The sequence below is a fragment of the Larimichthys crocea genome, chromosome XXIII, assembly GCF_000972845.2.
Source record: "Larimichthys crocea isolate SSNF chromosome XXIII, L_crocea_2.0, whole genome shotgun sequence".
Classification (NCBI taxonomy): Eukaryota; Metazoa; Chordata; class Actinopteri; family Sciaenidae; genus Larimichthys; species Larimichthys crocea.
The window spans coordinates 12,574,986-12,591,034 of record NC_040033.1 but is presented as its reverse complement, the minus strand read 5'-3'; the positions used below and the strand labels follow the sequence as shown (position 1 = coordinate 12,591,034).

Genomic DNA, 16,049 nt, shown 5'->3' with positions numbered 1-16,049 from the left:
TTTGACGTTGCCATAGCGACTGCTCGTCTGTCAACGCGAGACTTCACGAGTTCACGTCCTCCGTCGTCAAGCAGCCATGGCGGACTACCAAGAGGCGCCCTTGGCCACTCGGCCGAAAACGCTGGACCCTAATGAGTATTTCAACGTCTCGACGGACCAGCGACGTGTCGAGCAGTCCAGGGCAGCGCTGCGAGCGGAACTAAAGAGGCAGTATCAGACGCAGCTCAATAACCCGCACAGGAAAGAGCTCATTGTAAGTAAGCTGCCTGCTAGCCTAGCAATGTCACCCTTGAAAGCTCGGCTCAGGCTAACTGCTAACGTTAGCATGTGGAGTCAACACAAACAAACATTTGACGAGTCGCGTTTTTAATGTGCGTTTTTTTGGTTAACACGTGGGACTGGACGGCGTTCATGTTTAGGACGGAACATTATCTTGCTAAGTCAAGGTGGATGTTGGTCACAGGTGTTCAAAGAGCAGTGTTATTTACTTATTTTGAGCTCTGCTATTGTCCCTTTTTTAATAGTTAGTGGTGTGTCTTGTAAATGTGGTCAAACCATTGAACAAATGCAGCCCAAATGACATTGCTGCTTTTAGTAAAAGTCATAGCTACATAGCTCTCTGCAGCCACACTAAAAAGCCACCTGCAGCCACACTAAACCTTTTGTACAATATGTTTGTGTTGATTTGTCCTGTACACGTGACATCCATTGCACGTCTGTCCGTCCTGGGAGAGGGATCCCTCCTCTGTGGCTCTTCCTGAGGTTTCTTCCACATTTTTTCCCTGTTAAAGGGTTTTTGTGGGCAAGTTTTTCCTCACTCGAACCGAGGGTCTAAGGACAGAGGGTGTCACTCCCTGTACAGATTGTAAAGCCCTCTGAGGCAAATGTACTTTGTGACTTTGGGCTATACAAATAAAATCTGATTTGATTTGATTAAACCTGCAGCCACACTAAACCTGCAGCCACACTAAAAAGCCACCTGCAGCCACACTAAACCTGCAGCCACACTAAACCTGCAGCCACACTAAACCTGCAGCCACACTAAAGCTAAAGCTGCTCCAATCAGTGTTGACAGTCTGCAGCTGTGTGTGCTCGGTGATTGACATTCAATAAATTTTTTCTCTTCAACTCCTAAGTCATGCACATTTAGTATTTAGTTAAGGTGCTTGTTTTGTTTCTTAGTATTATAGTTCTACTACTGCTACTCGTCTCTATTCTGTGGCCTTTTTATACCTAATGAACATAAAGTCTTGGTTGTGAAGCTTTCTGTGACAAATTTACAATTTGACGACTTCTTTGAGTCAGTTTGCCTTAGTCAACAGAAATCATGACAACGTCCTCTAACTTTTGTACTCTCGTCTTGTAAACACTAAATGTAATAGCATACCTATGTCTTTACAGGAAGACCCTGCCCTGACGCGCTGGGTATATGCACGCGCCAACCCCTATACATACTTCAGGCCCACATTCAAGACATCTCTGTTGGGTGCGATGTTTGGAGTCGTGCCTCTCTTCGCCCTCTACTTCATCTTCAAGACAGACAGGGTATGAGACGAGATGCACACACACACAGAGCTCTCTTTGCTTGATTGTCACAGTGTTTAATTACATGACACGGCTCACTTGTAACTCTCTGAGCAAGCACGTTCAGTAACTACGCCATATTTTTTGCAGCTACTTTGACACATATTGATGTCTGTACTCAGACAGTTATTGATCGTTTAGAGAATCATTTAGTCCTAGTTTCAGCCCGCTCAACTTCTTTAGGCGATATAGAGCAAGGCAGTGGTGCTGGAGTTTGATTTCCTTTACTTATCTCACAGCACTAATATTAGTTTTATTTGGTACTGTAATACACTGATGATGCCGTTTAAAACAATATTTTTGCCTAAAATAATCCTAAAATGTGACTCTCGGTCATGACTGGCATCATAGATGTGTGAAATGTAGTTATAGCGTGGAACTCGTTATTCCTCTTGTACGTAGGTGCATAGTTGATCTGGTTTTCTTTCTTTTTCTGTCACAGTTCTATTCACATTAGAAATAAATGCTTCACTTGAAATGCTGCCTGCTTTCATTTTCCTCCTCATTGTCATGGAGATTCACCCTCTAAATCCTCGCCAGTAGAAATTCCAGCGAAAATTCGGTGCAATTGTCACACTGCTGGGCTATCATGTTTGTCTCCCCCTCTCTCTGCCAAGAGGCAAAAAAGCTGCTTGAAAATCACAAAACGCTCACTCATAAAAGATGCAGTTGGGGAAAATGTCCAGAAGGTGAAAAGGGTGAGGTTGATATGACTTTGTTGCCATGGAAACTGTATTAAACCATCATCTGTTTGTCGTCTGTTTTACAGGATAGGAAGGAGGCCCAGATTAAGGCTGGAACCCTCGAGCGCAAGTTCAGTTTGTCATCATGAGCTCCGATGTATAAAGACCTACTTTACGTTCAAGTGATGCCAGTGTGTGTAATTATTATTATCCAAATAAAAAGATATTGTCAAAAACATGTGAGGCATGTGGTTTTGATTGATGAGGCAACAGGATATTAACCAGGAGGCACACAACAAAAGTGAATTTACATTTTGAGTAATAACCTTGCTGTTATCTTCACCAATGATCGACATGCCCTTCAGCAAGTCACCATACAACACAAGACTACATAAACTACAGTTTTTGGCTGGCCAGCAGAAAAACTCGCCAGCTGCCATAAAGAAGACAGGAGTACAGAAGCTGTTAGTCAGATGTCATCACCAAGAAGTGATCTTGCTAAACAGCAAACACAAGTATAAAAGAATAATTACATCAGTGAAATGACTTACATCTTTTCTATGGGAATGTCCGATATTTGCTAACATTAGCTGTCATACTAGACCACTATCAGCAAAACCAGTGAGTATATCAAACTGAGAAAGGCATGAAATCATACTTGTGTTATATCTTCTTTAAAAACAAACTCAGGAAAGTGTCCATTTCACGTATTTAATCCCCAAACTGTAAAGCATATACTCAAAACATAAAATAAGATGAGTAAAAGAGATGAACAGAGTTTTAATTCTCATTGTGCATAAAATAGTTGACTTTATTCCTACTTTTTTTCCTCAGACCGTGTTCCACAAACATTTGATTAATGGTACATGGCTGCATTTAATCAAGTGAAATTGCAATTTTTATCTTTTCTTCATATATTTTGTTTATACTTAGTTTAATTAGTGTTTGCTGGGCTTCCAGTTGGGATCAAAGTGGCTGCGAATGGGTTCCCAGCACTTGTAGTAGCTCTTATCGAGTTTCTGGCACGTTTGCAGGCCCCACTTGGTCACTGCCATACTGAAGGATGACTCAAACATAAAAGCCTGAAGGAAGGAAAAGACATGTAACCAAGTTAGCCAGATATTCCAACTTTTTAGAACGTTGAATCCTTGGTGGCTGCAGTTGATCATGAAACTATTCATTACCATGGTTCCCTCAGCGACCCTCTCAGGTTTAAGCTCAGCAGTGCTGCTCTTCTCGAAGCATTCAGCGTCTGGGCCGTGTGGGGTCATCATGCTGTGGAGACTGGCTCCTCCTGGCTGGAAGCCTTCCTCTTTGGCTTCATAGTGGCCTTTGATCAGGCCCATGAATTCACTCATGCAGTTACCTAAAGCAACGAGCAGGAGGAGCTGTAACACAGCAATCTACTGGGTGCAGTTTGCTGTATGAAGAGCAAGTTATAATGCTAGGTTCCACTAGATGGCGTTATAAGCTCTGCGGTGAAAACAGACAAAAGGTGCTGTGGCGATGCCTCTGTTGAAAAAAGTCATACAGCTGGTGGACTGTTACCACCCACTATCTTGACACTGGTTGGGTAAATGGATGTGTTAGCTTCTGGCTGGCTTGTTTCATCCATGAAAGACTCAAATTTGCTTCAATACATTGAATTTAAATTCAAATATAACCACATCTTAACAACTCGGGGTGTGAAAATTCTTATTGTTCTGCTTTTCTTAGACTCCTCTGCAAAATACAAATGCATGTGTGTGTCCTTGTGTGTCTTACGGTGATAGTATGGTGGACGGAAGGTGTGGTCGGCCACACCCCACCGCGGGGGGAAGATGACAAAGTCAGCAATGGCCACACCTGGTCGTGTGGATTTGGCAGTCAGCACAGTAAATATAGATGGATCCTAGAGGAAGATCACACATAAAACAATACGTGATGTGTGGGGGTTAGAGGGTTTGGTTAGGGGTTATGGTTAGGTGGTTAGTCCCCCAATTGGGGGGCCCTGGGGCTTAAGAGGTTAAACAGGAGTGTGTCTGTGTTTCTAAACTCTCACCGCATGGTCGAAGGCCACACAGTTGATAACCATGAAGTTCTTCAGGTTGTATTTGTATGGTGTGTAGTTCCCGTGCCAAGCCACCACATTGAAAGGAGAGAAATCCTGTGTGCAGAGCACAAAACGAAACAAATAAGACGAGCCTACCCCAGCAGCAAACACAAAAGACTTTAAATTGAGTTTTTCACGGGGAAAAAGGAATAATGCATAATGTCTTTGTAATCTTAAATTCCCAGAGAGAGTACTTCTTGACATAAAGAGAGAAAAAAATGGTCATAATGAAAAGGGCTGATTGTAAAAGGTGTGCTTCTTTCATTCTTTCTCTTTCATTCCCCCCCCTGTTCTTTGTGAAGCGAGGCTCCAGGTATTATGGGGTAATTGGCTTCACAATCAAACTTTCCCAAACTTTGAGCATTTTGATGCTCGCTGCGGCGCAGTTATGGGAGGAGGGAGCAGCAGTAACAGTGGGTGCAGAGATATTTCTTTATCTTGATTGTTAAAACCACAGCAATTTTATATAGTTTCTCTGTTCTGATAATGTCACTGCGAAAAAGACATTCAACGGCAGCTCTAAAATCAATATAGTTCATTACAACTCAAGCTGCCTCCTGAGTGACCTGCGTGCTCCTTTACACACACATGCTCACACACACAAATGAACAGCTAGTGCACAAACCCCACAAACACATATGCATACACACAAACACGTGCTTAAGTAAATTCATACACATGATGCAACTAATAAACGCCATGAATAAAGCTTAACCACACACACATAATTTACAGTGTTTACCATACAAAAAAAAAGGGCCTTTGGGAAACCCAGCGCAGTTAATCGCTTGGACATTCGTCTGCGGTAACTCTACTACATTCGATTAAAATGAAGGGAAAATGGAGGAGAGCAGGCACTTGGACACACATGCAGACAAAACACAAACATATTGGCCCAGTCAAGCAAATAATAAGTTAATTTGAGCAATTTCAGCGCTCTGCGGGGGAACAAAACAGCAGGCCCAGACGGGAGCAGCAGCTTCTTCCCTGAGATGAGGCCCGCGTTCCCCCCACCTTATTTTCTTGCCCCTGTAGCCTCACCTCCAGGCTCTGGGAAGGATGGACACTAGCAAAACGGTGTCAGGTGCGAACATCAGCTTTCACCTTTGACATCCACCACATAACAGGAAGCGGATACTTAAATACAGCCAGCGCAAGAGAAGGAAAAATGTTTGTTTTGCTACCAAAAAAGACAGTATCTTGCCCTTGTGTACTTCCTTTGATGAATAATAACAGTGTGGTTTGACATGGTTTCCACGGTTACAACCCCCAACCCCCACCCTTGACAAACCTCTCCTCCCACCTCCTCCCTGTCTCGGTAAAAAACCTCCTGTCAGACATTATGTGTCGATCCAATTATGCACCCAACAGGACATTTCGGGAGGGGCAGGATCATTCCCGAGTGAAATATGGTGAAATTAATGTTTAACTTGGGAAAGGTTTTTCCTACAAAGCAACGCTTCACAGGTAGACTGTCTGTAACTCCAGAATGCCTTAACTAATTATGGGTGATTAAGACTCATAAGGGAGTTGAGGCAGAAACCTGCTGAATGAGAAACAGCCAACGCTTCGATATTAAATCATCAGGGATGGCAATTCAATCGGCAGGAGCAGCTAATGGATCATATGCTTCACTTGGACAGTTTCCTGTTAGCCATTGTTGCGGTTCAGTGGTGTTTACTGAAGCAAACACAAACCTAAATAGGGTAATAGGGCAAGTATGCCATATGTGTAGGCTCCTGTCTTATAGTATCTGTGTACATGTCAGTGTACTGACACACAAACTGAAAAGTCACCAAAAAAAAAATATCACCTGTTGGCAGGTGAACAGCTTTCCTTGGTACTTGTTGATGATGGTGTAACCTGTGGCCACTTGGCGATCCTCGTACCAAGCAACTGGACACAGAAAATCTCTTGGGTTGGCCAGACCGTTGGCTCCTGTGAAAATGAATATCTGTGTCAAATTTCATGGCAATCCATCCAATAATTTTTGAGATATTTCACCCAAAACCACAATTGGGTTCATCCACTGGGGAGCAGGAGCGCCTATGCAAAATGTTGTGACAATCTAATACATTAGCTTGAGATATTTCAATCTGGACCATAGACAGTATAAAGAATTGATGTTGTAGCTGTGAAGTCACCCACAGGTTTCTGAACAGCTGTTTTGAGGCTCAGAATATGGTGACTCTGGCTGTCGCCATGTTGGCAGTCCTGCCTGTACTGTTTCCCGGCTAATCTAAAGATCGACAAAAAAAAAACGAAAACACATGGATCGTGGTTGACCCTGAGGCAACCCGAATAAAGCCTGGATGCTCAAACAAGCCACGTGTATAGGCACCAACCTGTCAATCAAACCGGCCATGTTGTTAACTCTAAGCCTTAATACAACTTGAATGGATGAGGTAAATAGAAATTCACCCTCATTACAGTTGTCATGAACAGGGAAATTAGCTATAGAGACCAAAACCGTTCTTGTACCTGGCAGTAAGCATGTTTATTTCTGCTGTGAAGTTGGGCATTTTAACATGGAGGCTTATGGAGATTGACTCAATCTGTCGCCAGCCTCAAATGGCCGTGCTGGCTTCATTTCACAGCAACAGAGGTTGCTGCTTGAGCTGGACCAAAGTGATGGACAGAATAACCAATTGACATTGCCGCCTCTAAAGCTTTGCTGCGAGCATGGCTAGAATATAACTAAAGGATGTTGCAGGAAACAGACATAAAGAGGATGATATACTAACATACACTACATGTATGCACACTCACAAACATTGTACACACACACACCTATGGGTCCCAGGTCAGGCAGTTCAAAATTGGTTCCATACACCTCCAGTATGTAGCCTCTGGTTTCTCCAAACACATCCACACTGAAACGCATCCCTTGCTGGAAGACAGAAGAAGTGAAGGCTAATTTAGTCTTGTTTTGAATCACTGATGCTGAAAGGACTTAAAGGTTCATGAACTAACGTGTTTCATAAAACACACGTGCTGCAAATCCTGGTGGTCAGGCTTTCCATAGCTCAAACCTCTTTTTTATCTTTGCGGTCACTTTTGAAAAGTACCAAACTATGTCTTTCTAAATATGGTAAATGGGATGTGAGGGCAGACACAATGGTAGATTTTTGTGTGAAAAACGGGGAGATGAAAAACATAGACCTCACCTGGATGACACAGATCTCGTTCGGCTCAACCATCATTTTCCCAAACTCTGTGGTGATCAAGATCTCACCCTGCTGGGGGACTAGAGAGACAAACAGACAAAGAGAGGCAGAGAAAAGAAAATTTGAGGGAGAATAAGGGCTTGGGATTGAGCTATCATTGTTCTTGTGATAGATGACAGTGAAAATATCAACAGCCCTTTTCCTCACCAATCAGAAAGTCTCCGTCTGAGTTGTTGAAGCACCTGGAACAGGAAAAAACAGAGAGATCTTGGAAATGATCGTCAAAGTGTAACCAAAGATTTTGTCGCTGTTTGATATGTGAAAATGCATCTATTTGTTACGTGATGGGACACATACACACCTGTCAACCATGGAGGTGTTGCAGGCGTATATGTGGATACCGATGCCGCTGCGAGATTTGGCATCTCCAGCGCCACAGACAGTATGCAAACCCTGCAACGTACAGATATACAAAATCCCAATTAGTAAATTTATAATCCTTAATTCAAAATAATAGAGAAAACAAATGAGTTCAACTCACAGCCACAAAGTCCACTTTCTTCTCTGTAGATTTGGGGATGGTGAATGGCATCCATCGCAGCTATGAGAGAATTTAAAGGAATTAATTGGTGCAGAGGTAACTTGTTTTTTATGATCAGATCCTACATGAACACACAATTTTCTGCCTACCTTAGAACAGTTTTGGTTAACCAGTGTAAGAGATGTCGATACTCCTGATTCTCATTGCTTTTCTAACTGGTTTTAAATAGGCAGGGCTCAGTTCACTGTGCAACTAGGGTTTTAGATGCTTATTGCAACCTGTTCGCCTCACTTTCTCCTTTCAAACGTGTAGGAGAAACTATGGTGGCTGCAAAACATGTCACCAGTGTTAAGTTTGTTTCTTCTGGGTTACTATATAACATGGTGGACTCCACAGAAGAGGACACTGGACCGTTAAGCAACATTCCACTATGAATGCAACGATGGTTGTGGGTTTCTAAAGTAACTATCAATCAAATCTGATCAAACAAAAAGCTGGTCTGCAAAAAGCACTTTCACAGGCATGGATGCATGGTTTCCATGTGAGCATGTTCAAACGCCATTGGTGCATCCAGAGTGCATGCGTGTGCCTCATGAAAGAATTTTATGTAAAGCAGGATTTCATTCAACTAACAATGTTTTTATTAGTGTATAATCACCTGAAAAAAAGAATTGTTATGTCTACAGACCCTTCCATGTAATCCACCATGTTGAACCGTGTTTCTACAGTAAAAAGGAATGGACAAATCAAACACTCTAGATTGGTTGGGATTGTGTTTCTCGTGTGTTTCTCAGCCCCCATTAGTTTCTCCTTCATGCTGGGAATGGTAGGGTGCTTTTAGGACCGTTGCAAACAGCAACTACACCACTAGATGCCACTAAATCCTACACGCTGCTCCTTTAATACATAATAAATAAGGACGTCGATTTATTCAAACTCTAACTTTGATTCCTGCTTATTTAATTGTGATGATTTAATGTTAAGGAGAAATTCAAAAGTCTCAGTTATACTTGAAGTTGAACAAAATGAGCAGCAGCGATTCCTTTATATACCTGATTCGGGTCAGGTTCCACTTCGTTCCAGTTCTCTGTTAGATCTCCACAGGGCATCTGGGTAAAAGGCTTATGTTTGACAGAGGGCAAGATGCGGTACAACCAACTGGAGAAAGAAAAAAACCCTTATGACTTATGTCTCAGTTCCATTTGGTCTTATAGTGGTAAGTGAGCTGATTTAAATATCAGAAACAGATCCCTCTTGTGCGACACAAATACCTCCTCTTATTGGTTGTTCGCGGGCAGGTGAAGGCAGAGCCGGAGAGCTGTTCAGCATAGAGCCCATAAGGGCAAACCTGAGGATTGTTCTGTAGAGACATAACACATGATGTAAACACTGTGATGGAGCTGAACATAGAACAGTCACACCTCCTAACCCCCATGGAGTCACATCAAGTATTCAGGCAACTCACTTAAGCAAAACATTTAGCAAAATTAGTGAATAAATTATTGAATGAATGAATGCAAAAATGAGCCCAGTGTGCGTGTGTGTGTGTGTTACCTGTCCCTCAGGTAAAGATCCAGGGCAGCGTGGGTCTTCAGAGGAGAACTCGTTCCCAAAACCGCTCATGTACTGCAAGGGGAAAGACAGACATTGAACAGTCAAGGTAATACAAGTTTAAAAAAAACAAACAAAAAAAAACATGTAAACACCATGCAGCTTCATTGTAATGCAGGATAAATGTGTTCATGCTGGTTATAATTAAATTTGAAGGCTTGTCATTAAGGCCTGTCTTTTTGTTAATTGTTGTCATATTGATTCACATTAGATCTATGATAAAACAAACTGCAGTTATGCCAAATTTCCCCCCTTGCAGTCATCCATTATTTTTTTTTTTGTTATTGTGCTACAGAAACAGACTAATTGCACTAACATCCTCCACAGTACATTTTGGTCAATATTTAAATTAGTATAGGATTATTAGTCTACTATCTGTTTTCATTGGCAGTGATCACCAGAAACAATGTCCTCCCTAACACAAAAAAACACACATACTTGACACAATGTGAAGAAATCTTGCTGAGTCATTCTTAGTCTGCACTTTCACAGGGGTGGATGGTTTCCATGTGTGCGCGTTCATGCGCAATTAGTGCGTCCAAGTGCGTGCGTAAAAATATTTTTGAGGTTGCAGAAAGACTTTTATGTAATGCAGGATTTTTTTTTTCAACTTAGGTGTTTGTTTTGTGTCAGAAACAAATCGAAATCTTAAAGTTTAAAAGTTACAATCAGTTATAATCAGTGATTTAGTCATGCAAGTTCATTTTTATAATCATTTTAGGTGACAGCTTTTGCCAACAAGATGACGCACGTCACCTTGTCTCTAACGCCTTATCCTGAAGAGATTACACTCAGGTAGTGTCAGGAAAACGATAAATAAGGAACACCAGTTAAAGAAATATATCCACAGATAATCAATACTGGACTAAAAGGTTTGGAGCTGTGGATCTAACTTTGCAAAAATACATGAATGTAACATGTTTTTGACAAAATATATAATGAAATATAGATTTCCTAATTAAATGATATTATATCTTGTGAAGTTGCTGAGGCGTCTCTGACCACATCTGGGCAGCTGCTGAATGCAGCACTCTGATTGGTCAGAAGCAACACCGCCCTTCATTCAGCCGGCTCTCTTCTGTTATAGTTAATGATGGTTTGTTGCACAGTTTAACTTTCTTTCTGCGTATTTCTAGTGCGTGATGTAAACGATCTACTCCTGCTCTTTAATCTGTCTCTACGCGTCCATGTAAACTTTGACTCGGTTACACGGATCTGGAACTTTTGTGGACTTTAGACAGAAGTTTATAGCATCTAAACATTTCTGATAATAGCGTTAAATAAAGTAAACGCTGCCTTACCTTTAGTCCTGCCATTGTGCTGTCAGTTACTGTTCAAAGTATTTCAGTGGTTATAATTTAACTTGCAGCTATCCGGACTCTTAACGCATTCTCCTCGGCCAAAATCCACTGCAGAGCTGAGAGGAGAAAGGGGGTTGGATTTATACTCTTTCTCAATATGGGTTTAATTAGGCCTTGACAGGCTCTGTGACGCAACAGCGGGGTCTCACGTTAAAAGAAAAGAGACGGGTCAGATGGCCAAAATGTGCGCAAACAAGGTCCAGTGTCACTGCCAAGACAAACAAGTACCAAGACTGCGTTTAAAAGCTTTGAGTGCAGCACACAGGTAACAAATAGGGCCATTTTAATGCAGTTCATGAGGGGAGGGAAGGATACATGTCGGGTTATGTTTCTATGGTCACAGACAAGTGCAATTCTGACATGACCTTTTAGCCAAATACTGATAAGAGGAGGAAAACTATGGCTACGACATTATCATAAACTAATTATAGCTAGTTGAAACATTGTATTAACTATAACAAAGCAAAGACAAATAAGCAGCCTATAAATAAAAGTGTAACAGACAGCATTAATCTGTTATATTAATCGGTTTCATCGTGGTTGAATTGTAGTGACCTCATATGGGACTGCTTGTGCAAACAGTTTTGTCATGCACATCCTCACGTCCTGCAAAACAAACATTTGGCTGAGTTTTTATTCTGAAAACCAGCAATGGAAGAAGTATATAGATGCTTAATTTCAGCAAAAATATAGATGTAAGACAAGATGATTTTTATTTGATAGATTTCTTTTCTTAGTTTTAGTGAGGGAATTGTCATCGTTTAATTCATAATAACTATTTGTATTCTGTTGCTTCATTTAGAACAGGAACTTTATGGTACACCTTGCCTGTAATGTAAGTGATGGTTAATATTGGAGTGAGAGTGATATGAGGTAGGATCTGGTGTCAATGCAGAGGAAGCTGACCCCATGCTTTGGCTTTACCCACAGTCCTGGCAACTTGTCCTGGGTGTACCACACCTCTCACCCAATGCCTGCGACCCTGATAAGGATGAACAGTTACAGGAAGTGGATGAATATACCGTCGGATACTTTAATCTACAGCAGTGCAGTGTATTATATCAGTTCAAAGTCAGATTTTCTGCATTTTCCAGCTGATCCAAGAGGGTTTTTATATATTTTATTGAGCTTATAAAGTAGGAGAACTGTATCAGCTTTATATATTTTATTGAGCTTATAAAGTAGGAGAACTGTATCAGCCCATAAAAGAACAAAGTAAGAATCCTTCGGTTTATCAGAAATTGATGCATGGGTTTTTCACTGGACATGGCAGGTGTGAACAATTGTAATCTGAAAAGTAACGAGTAACTAAAGCTGTCAGACAAATGCAGTGTAGAAGTATGAAGTTGTATAAAATGGAAATTCTCAAGTAAAGCAACTTGTGCTTTACTTGAGAATTACCTCAAACAGTACTTGAGTAAATGCACTTAGTTACTTAGAAAGTGAAATGTTTATGCTGCAATAGAGGCAAACATGTCACCAGTCTGAATGCTGGAGCTACTAACCATCTCTACAGATTTAATCCTCCACTGGTTCATCAAGTTGCCCTTAATTTTGTCATGCTGAGTTATTGTTTTACTTAAAGTGAGTTATCATCCCCATACAGCTGCATAATTAATGGACTTCTCTTAAAACCCAGCATAAAACACAGGATAACCTCTGCATGCTGCAGCGAGCAATTCATTCTCAATATGAACAACAGCAAAAGGCCTCCAAAAGGCCTATACATTACTTGACGCAAAATTTATTCAGTTCATTTCTCGAAATAGATGGTCAAACGAGGGGTACCTAATGTCCCCCGTGCAGCATGTATCAAAAAGAATCAATTTCGCCTCTCTCATCCATGCCTCGCTTCCTCTCTTGTCTATTTCTTTTCTTTTTGGGAGGTGTTGGGGAAGGGTAAATGATGGCAATTCTCATAGCGAGGCGCAAATAAACTCGCCGCGGCAGAAGTAACTGTTCTCCGGCGAGGCGTGCAGTCAGGCCCGGGCCCCCCGCTGGCATCCAGTCAGGGTGCTGTGCCAAAGATGAGAAAGCCCAATGGCAGGAAAATATCACGTCCCAGTCTCCGGAAATTGATCTGCTCCTTGCATGGAGAAAGAAAATGAGCGATTTTAATTTCATCCCCAAGTCTGATGATAGAATTCTAGAGTATTTGGGTTCAATCCGGATGGTGTCTGTGTGTTTTAAGAGAGCCAGGAATAGCTGGAGACGGGAAAGAGGAGGCTGTTGTTGCCTACTGACAGTTATATCTATGCATGCGTAAGTGGGCCATAAATGCTTTGTTATTAGATGCCTGCTGAACTCAATGGCTTGATGGTAAATAGTACACTCACCTGGCACAGTCTATCCCCAAATGCATAAACAAGCAATATCTCTCTATTCCTCTCTCCTGCACACACACACTGTTATGAACCTATTCTGAGATATGATGACATGTTTAGCCTTTCGTAGCCTTACATGCAAGAGTGCAAACTTTCATATCGCATATCCAATGTATGTGCTACTTTTTAACCCCTTCATTCTTCTGTACTTCCTTAAAGGGTAAGCACCGTTGGGGCATCTGGCCATGGAGATTGATACGGATTTATTGGCCGAGGTTATCAGATATTTGCTTTCAAGACTTCTGCCACTATCCCGATACATTGGGCATGAAAGGTAATTTATTTAATCCAAAAAAATTTTAATGTGTTGGATGTGTTGAATAATCTGAGAAAACTCGGTTTTCCTTCTTGTCTTTGTGAGGATAAACCAACTCATTGCTTGCTTAGCCATTTTGTAAAGAAAGATGGACCTTCTCCTTTCTTCTCTAACACAGTTTTCTTTGTTTTCTTTATTTTAAAAAACAGTGTGTGGGATCTAGTTCCACCTAGTGGTAAGGTTAGAGATTGCAACCAACTGAACGCCTCTCATGTCAGTATTTGATGAACTTGGGAATTAAATCAAGCAGTGAAGAAACTATGGTGGCTGTCAAACTAGCTAAAAGTAGTAGCTAAAAACATATTTAAAACATGACATAATGTTTAAAACCTGTCAGAGTTTGGGTCCTCTGTGATGGCCATCTTGTGCAGAAAGCACACCACACCTCAACAGTAACCCTTTTAAGTGGTGTATGAGTAGGTGGGTTCTTAGATTTGATTAAAAATTGGACGTGTGAAGAAAATTCAGCTAATTAAGATAAATGCTGCATGTTGTACGTATAATTGGTTTGTTTTGAATGTGCAGTATTTTTGTTTATATGCTGAGGAGTCTAATGAGACCTTGTTGGTATGAGCAATTTATGATTACGGTTTACAAATTTATTGTTGACCTTGTCGACTCTCCATTCTAACCTGATTGGTAAGTTTGAATTAAAGAGATGGGCTTGAGAGATGGACAATATATGTGAAGGGAAGCATCCACTGGTTTTTGCTTCCTATGTGGAGAGCAGCACTATAACTTTCAGATGTGAAGAGCAAACAAAGGATTCTCTCAGTTTTTCTTTGTTTCATGTCTATTTTTCCTGCACAACTCTTGGCCGCATGCTGTACCATGCTACCCTGCACCTCACTGATTCTTTAAATACCCCCACACACCCACACAGGTGTTGTCAGTTATTCTGGGTGATTAGCCCTGTTTATTAAAGTAATATTGGACGAATCTGTGCTGAGATTTATGTGAAGTCACCAAACTCTGTGCATTATTAAGAATTATAAAGGTGTAATTTGTCCCGCCCAAATAGGTGGGAAATGTCAGTCAAATACAGTCTGTACATGCCTACACAGTCCTGAGGTCTCATCGGGTAAAATAATCACCTGTGTGGGATTACCACTGATGTGACGGGCCTTTCACATCAACAACAGTATTACATCTTATTAAGTAGATATTGAGGCTATTTTTTTATTTAACCAGGAGAGGTCTCTGTGATTAAAAATCTCTTTTTCAAGGGACTCCTGGCCAAGACAGGCAGCAGGACAAACTAAAAACAAGTTATAAATAAATAAATATAAAATATATAATAAATAAAACAAAACAGACAGTATTACTACATATGACAACACCAAAACACAAAAGTGCGGTATAAGCCATAAATTCAATATTATCAGTTTGAGAAACGACACCCTGATGATTCTGTTTCCAGGTCTTTCAATATGGATTTAAAAGCATTCGAAGAAATCTGATCATGTAGGTTTATAGCTTTAATACATTACAGTCTAAGGGTGTAGGGTATCAAATGCCCTCTTCCCAATTTCTGTACGAACAACATGTAAAAGTCTGATGATCACAACGAGTATTGTCCATCACACTTCTGAGAAATAGGAGTACATAGATAGCGTGGCAGAAACCTAAGAATCTTCTTTTATATGACATGATACCAGTGTGTGTGCCTGCAGGTTGCTAAACCAGGCCATCCTACTGCAGTGTAAGCTTACAGTGGTAAGTCAGGGCATTACAGTTAGTGATTAATCTAAAGGAAGCATGGTGAGCTGTGTCGATCATATACAATGCCCAAGCAGGGGCACGCATTTACAAAAGATCCCCATAATCCAATATCAGTAAAAATGTGGCAGCAACAAGTCTCTTTTTTCACATTAAAATAAAAACACAACCTGTTTCTGAAATAGAAAGTTAATTTAAGGCTCAGTTTTTTCATCAAACACTGAACATGTGGCTTAAAAGTCAGAGAATCATCAATCAGAATCCCTACATATTTATAGGAGTTAACCCTTTCAATAACTTTTCCTTCAAGTGTGACCACTAAAAGGATATTCTGTAGTCTACTCTTGGCATTAGAAAACAACATGAACTTTTTAAACATGAAGTTTTTAAAAGCACTTTGCAAGTGGTCAACGGCTTTAGCATGGGTTGATACACTGCAGTAAATAACCACATCATCGGCATACAAATGAAAATGAGCATCTTTCACGTCTTGACCCAAAATATTTATAAAAATAGTAAAAAGAAGTGGGCCAAGCACAGAGCCCTGTGGTACACCCTTGCAAACAGATAGAACATCAGAGCACCGACCAT

The 16,049-nt window shown here is 40.9% G+C and overlaps 2 protein-coding genes across 3 annotated transcripts; one reads left to right on the top strand and one right to left on the bottom strand.

Annotated features, from left to right (window-relative positions):
* The first annotated feature begins 24 nt into the window (after positions 1-24).
* On the top strand, positions 25-2,507 carry ndufb4 (NADH:ubiquinone oxidoreductase subunit B4). The gene is made up of 3 exons (XM_010756478.3): positions 25-253; positions 1,402-1,545; positions 2,354-2,507. Exons 1-3 carry the CDS (start codon positions 77-79, stop codon positions 2,414-2,416), a joined length of 384 nt encoding a protein of 127 aa, XP_010754780.1. The 5' UTR covers positions 25-76; the 3' UTR covers positions 2,417-2,507.
* Positions 2,508-3,027: 520 nt separating this feature from the next.
* Positions 3,028-11,112, bottom strand: hgd (homogentisate 1,2-dioxygenase). 2 transcript variants are annotated; one of them, XM_019274544.2, is made up of 15 exons: positions 10,980-11,112; positions 9,622-9,693; positions 9,339-9,427; positions 9,120-9,225; positions 8,068-8,127; positions 7,888-7,979; positions 7,734-7,768; positions 7,527-7,606; positions 7,150-7,249; positions 6,173-6,297; positions 4,309-4,413; positions 4,032-4,158; positions 3,452-3,633; positions 3,199-3,349; positions 3,028-3,156 (listed from the first exon to the last, which is right to left on the bottom strand). In XM_019274544.2, exons 1-14 carry the CDS (start codon positions 10,992-10,994, stop codon positions 3,206-3,208), a joined length of 1,332 nt encoding a protein of 443 aa, XP_019130089.2. In that variant the 5' UTR covers positions 10,995-11,112; the 3' UTR covers positions 3,028-3,156; positions 3,199-3,205. The 2 variants fall into 2 exon arrangements, with proteins under 2 accessions (XP_019130089.2, XP_010754782.3); XM_010756480.3 differs by having other exon boundaries at positions 3,028-3,349.
* Positions 11,113-16,049: the final 4,937 nt, after the last annotated feature.

What these genes read in the sequence shown, in the direction of transcription:
- hgd (XM_010756480.3), bottom strand. An exon ending in AGAAAGTGGACTTTGTGGCT is followed by an intron (nt 7,980 to 8,067) that starts GTGAGTTGAACT and finishes TGTACGTTGCAG; the next exon opens with GGTTTGCATACTGTCTGTGG. An exon ending in GTGTGGCCTTCGACCATGCG is followed by an intron (nt 4,159 to 4,308) that starts GTGAGAGTTTAG and finishes ATCTTCCTCTAG; the next exon opens with GATCCATCTATATTTACTGT.
- ndufb4 (XM_010756478.3), top strand. Translation starts at nt 77, where the DNA reads ATGGCGGACTACCAAGAGGCGCCCTTGGCCACTCGGCCGAAAACGCTG. An exon ending in CGCACAGGAAAGAGCTCATT is followed by an intron (nt 254 to 1,401) that starts GTAAGTAAGCTG and finishes ATGTCTTTACAG; the next exon opens with GAAGACCCTGCCCTGACGCG. An exon ending in TCATCTTCAAGACAGACAGG is followed by an intron (nt 1,546 to 2,353) that starts GTATGAGACGAG and finishes TCTGTTTTACAG; the next exon opens with GATAGGAAGGAGGCCCAGAT.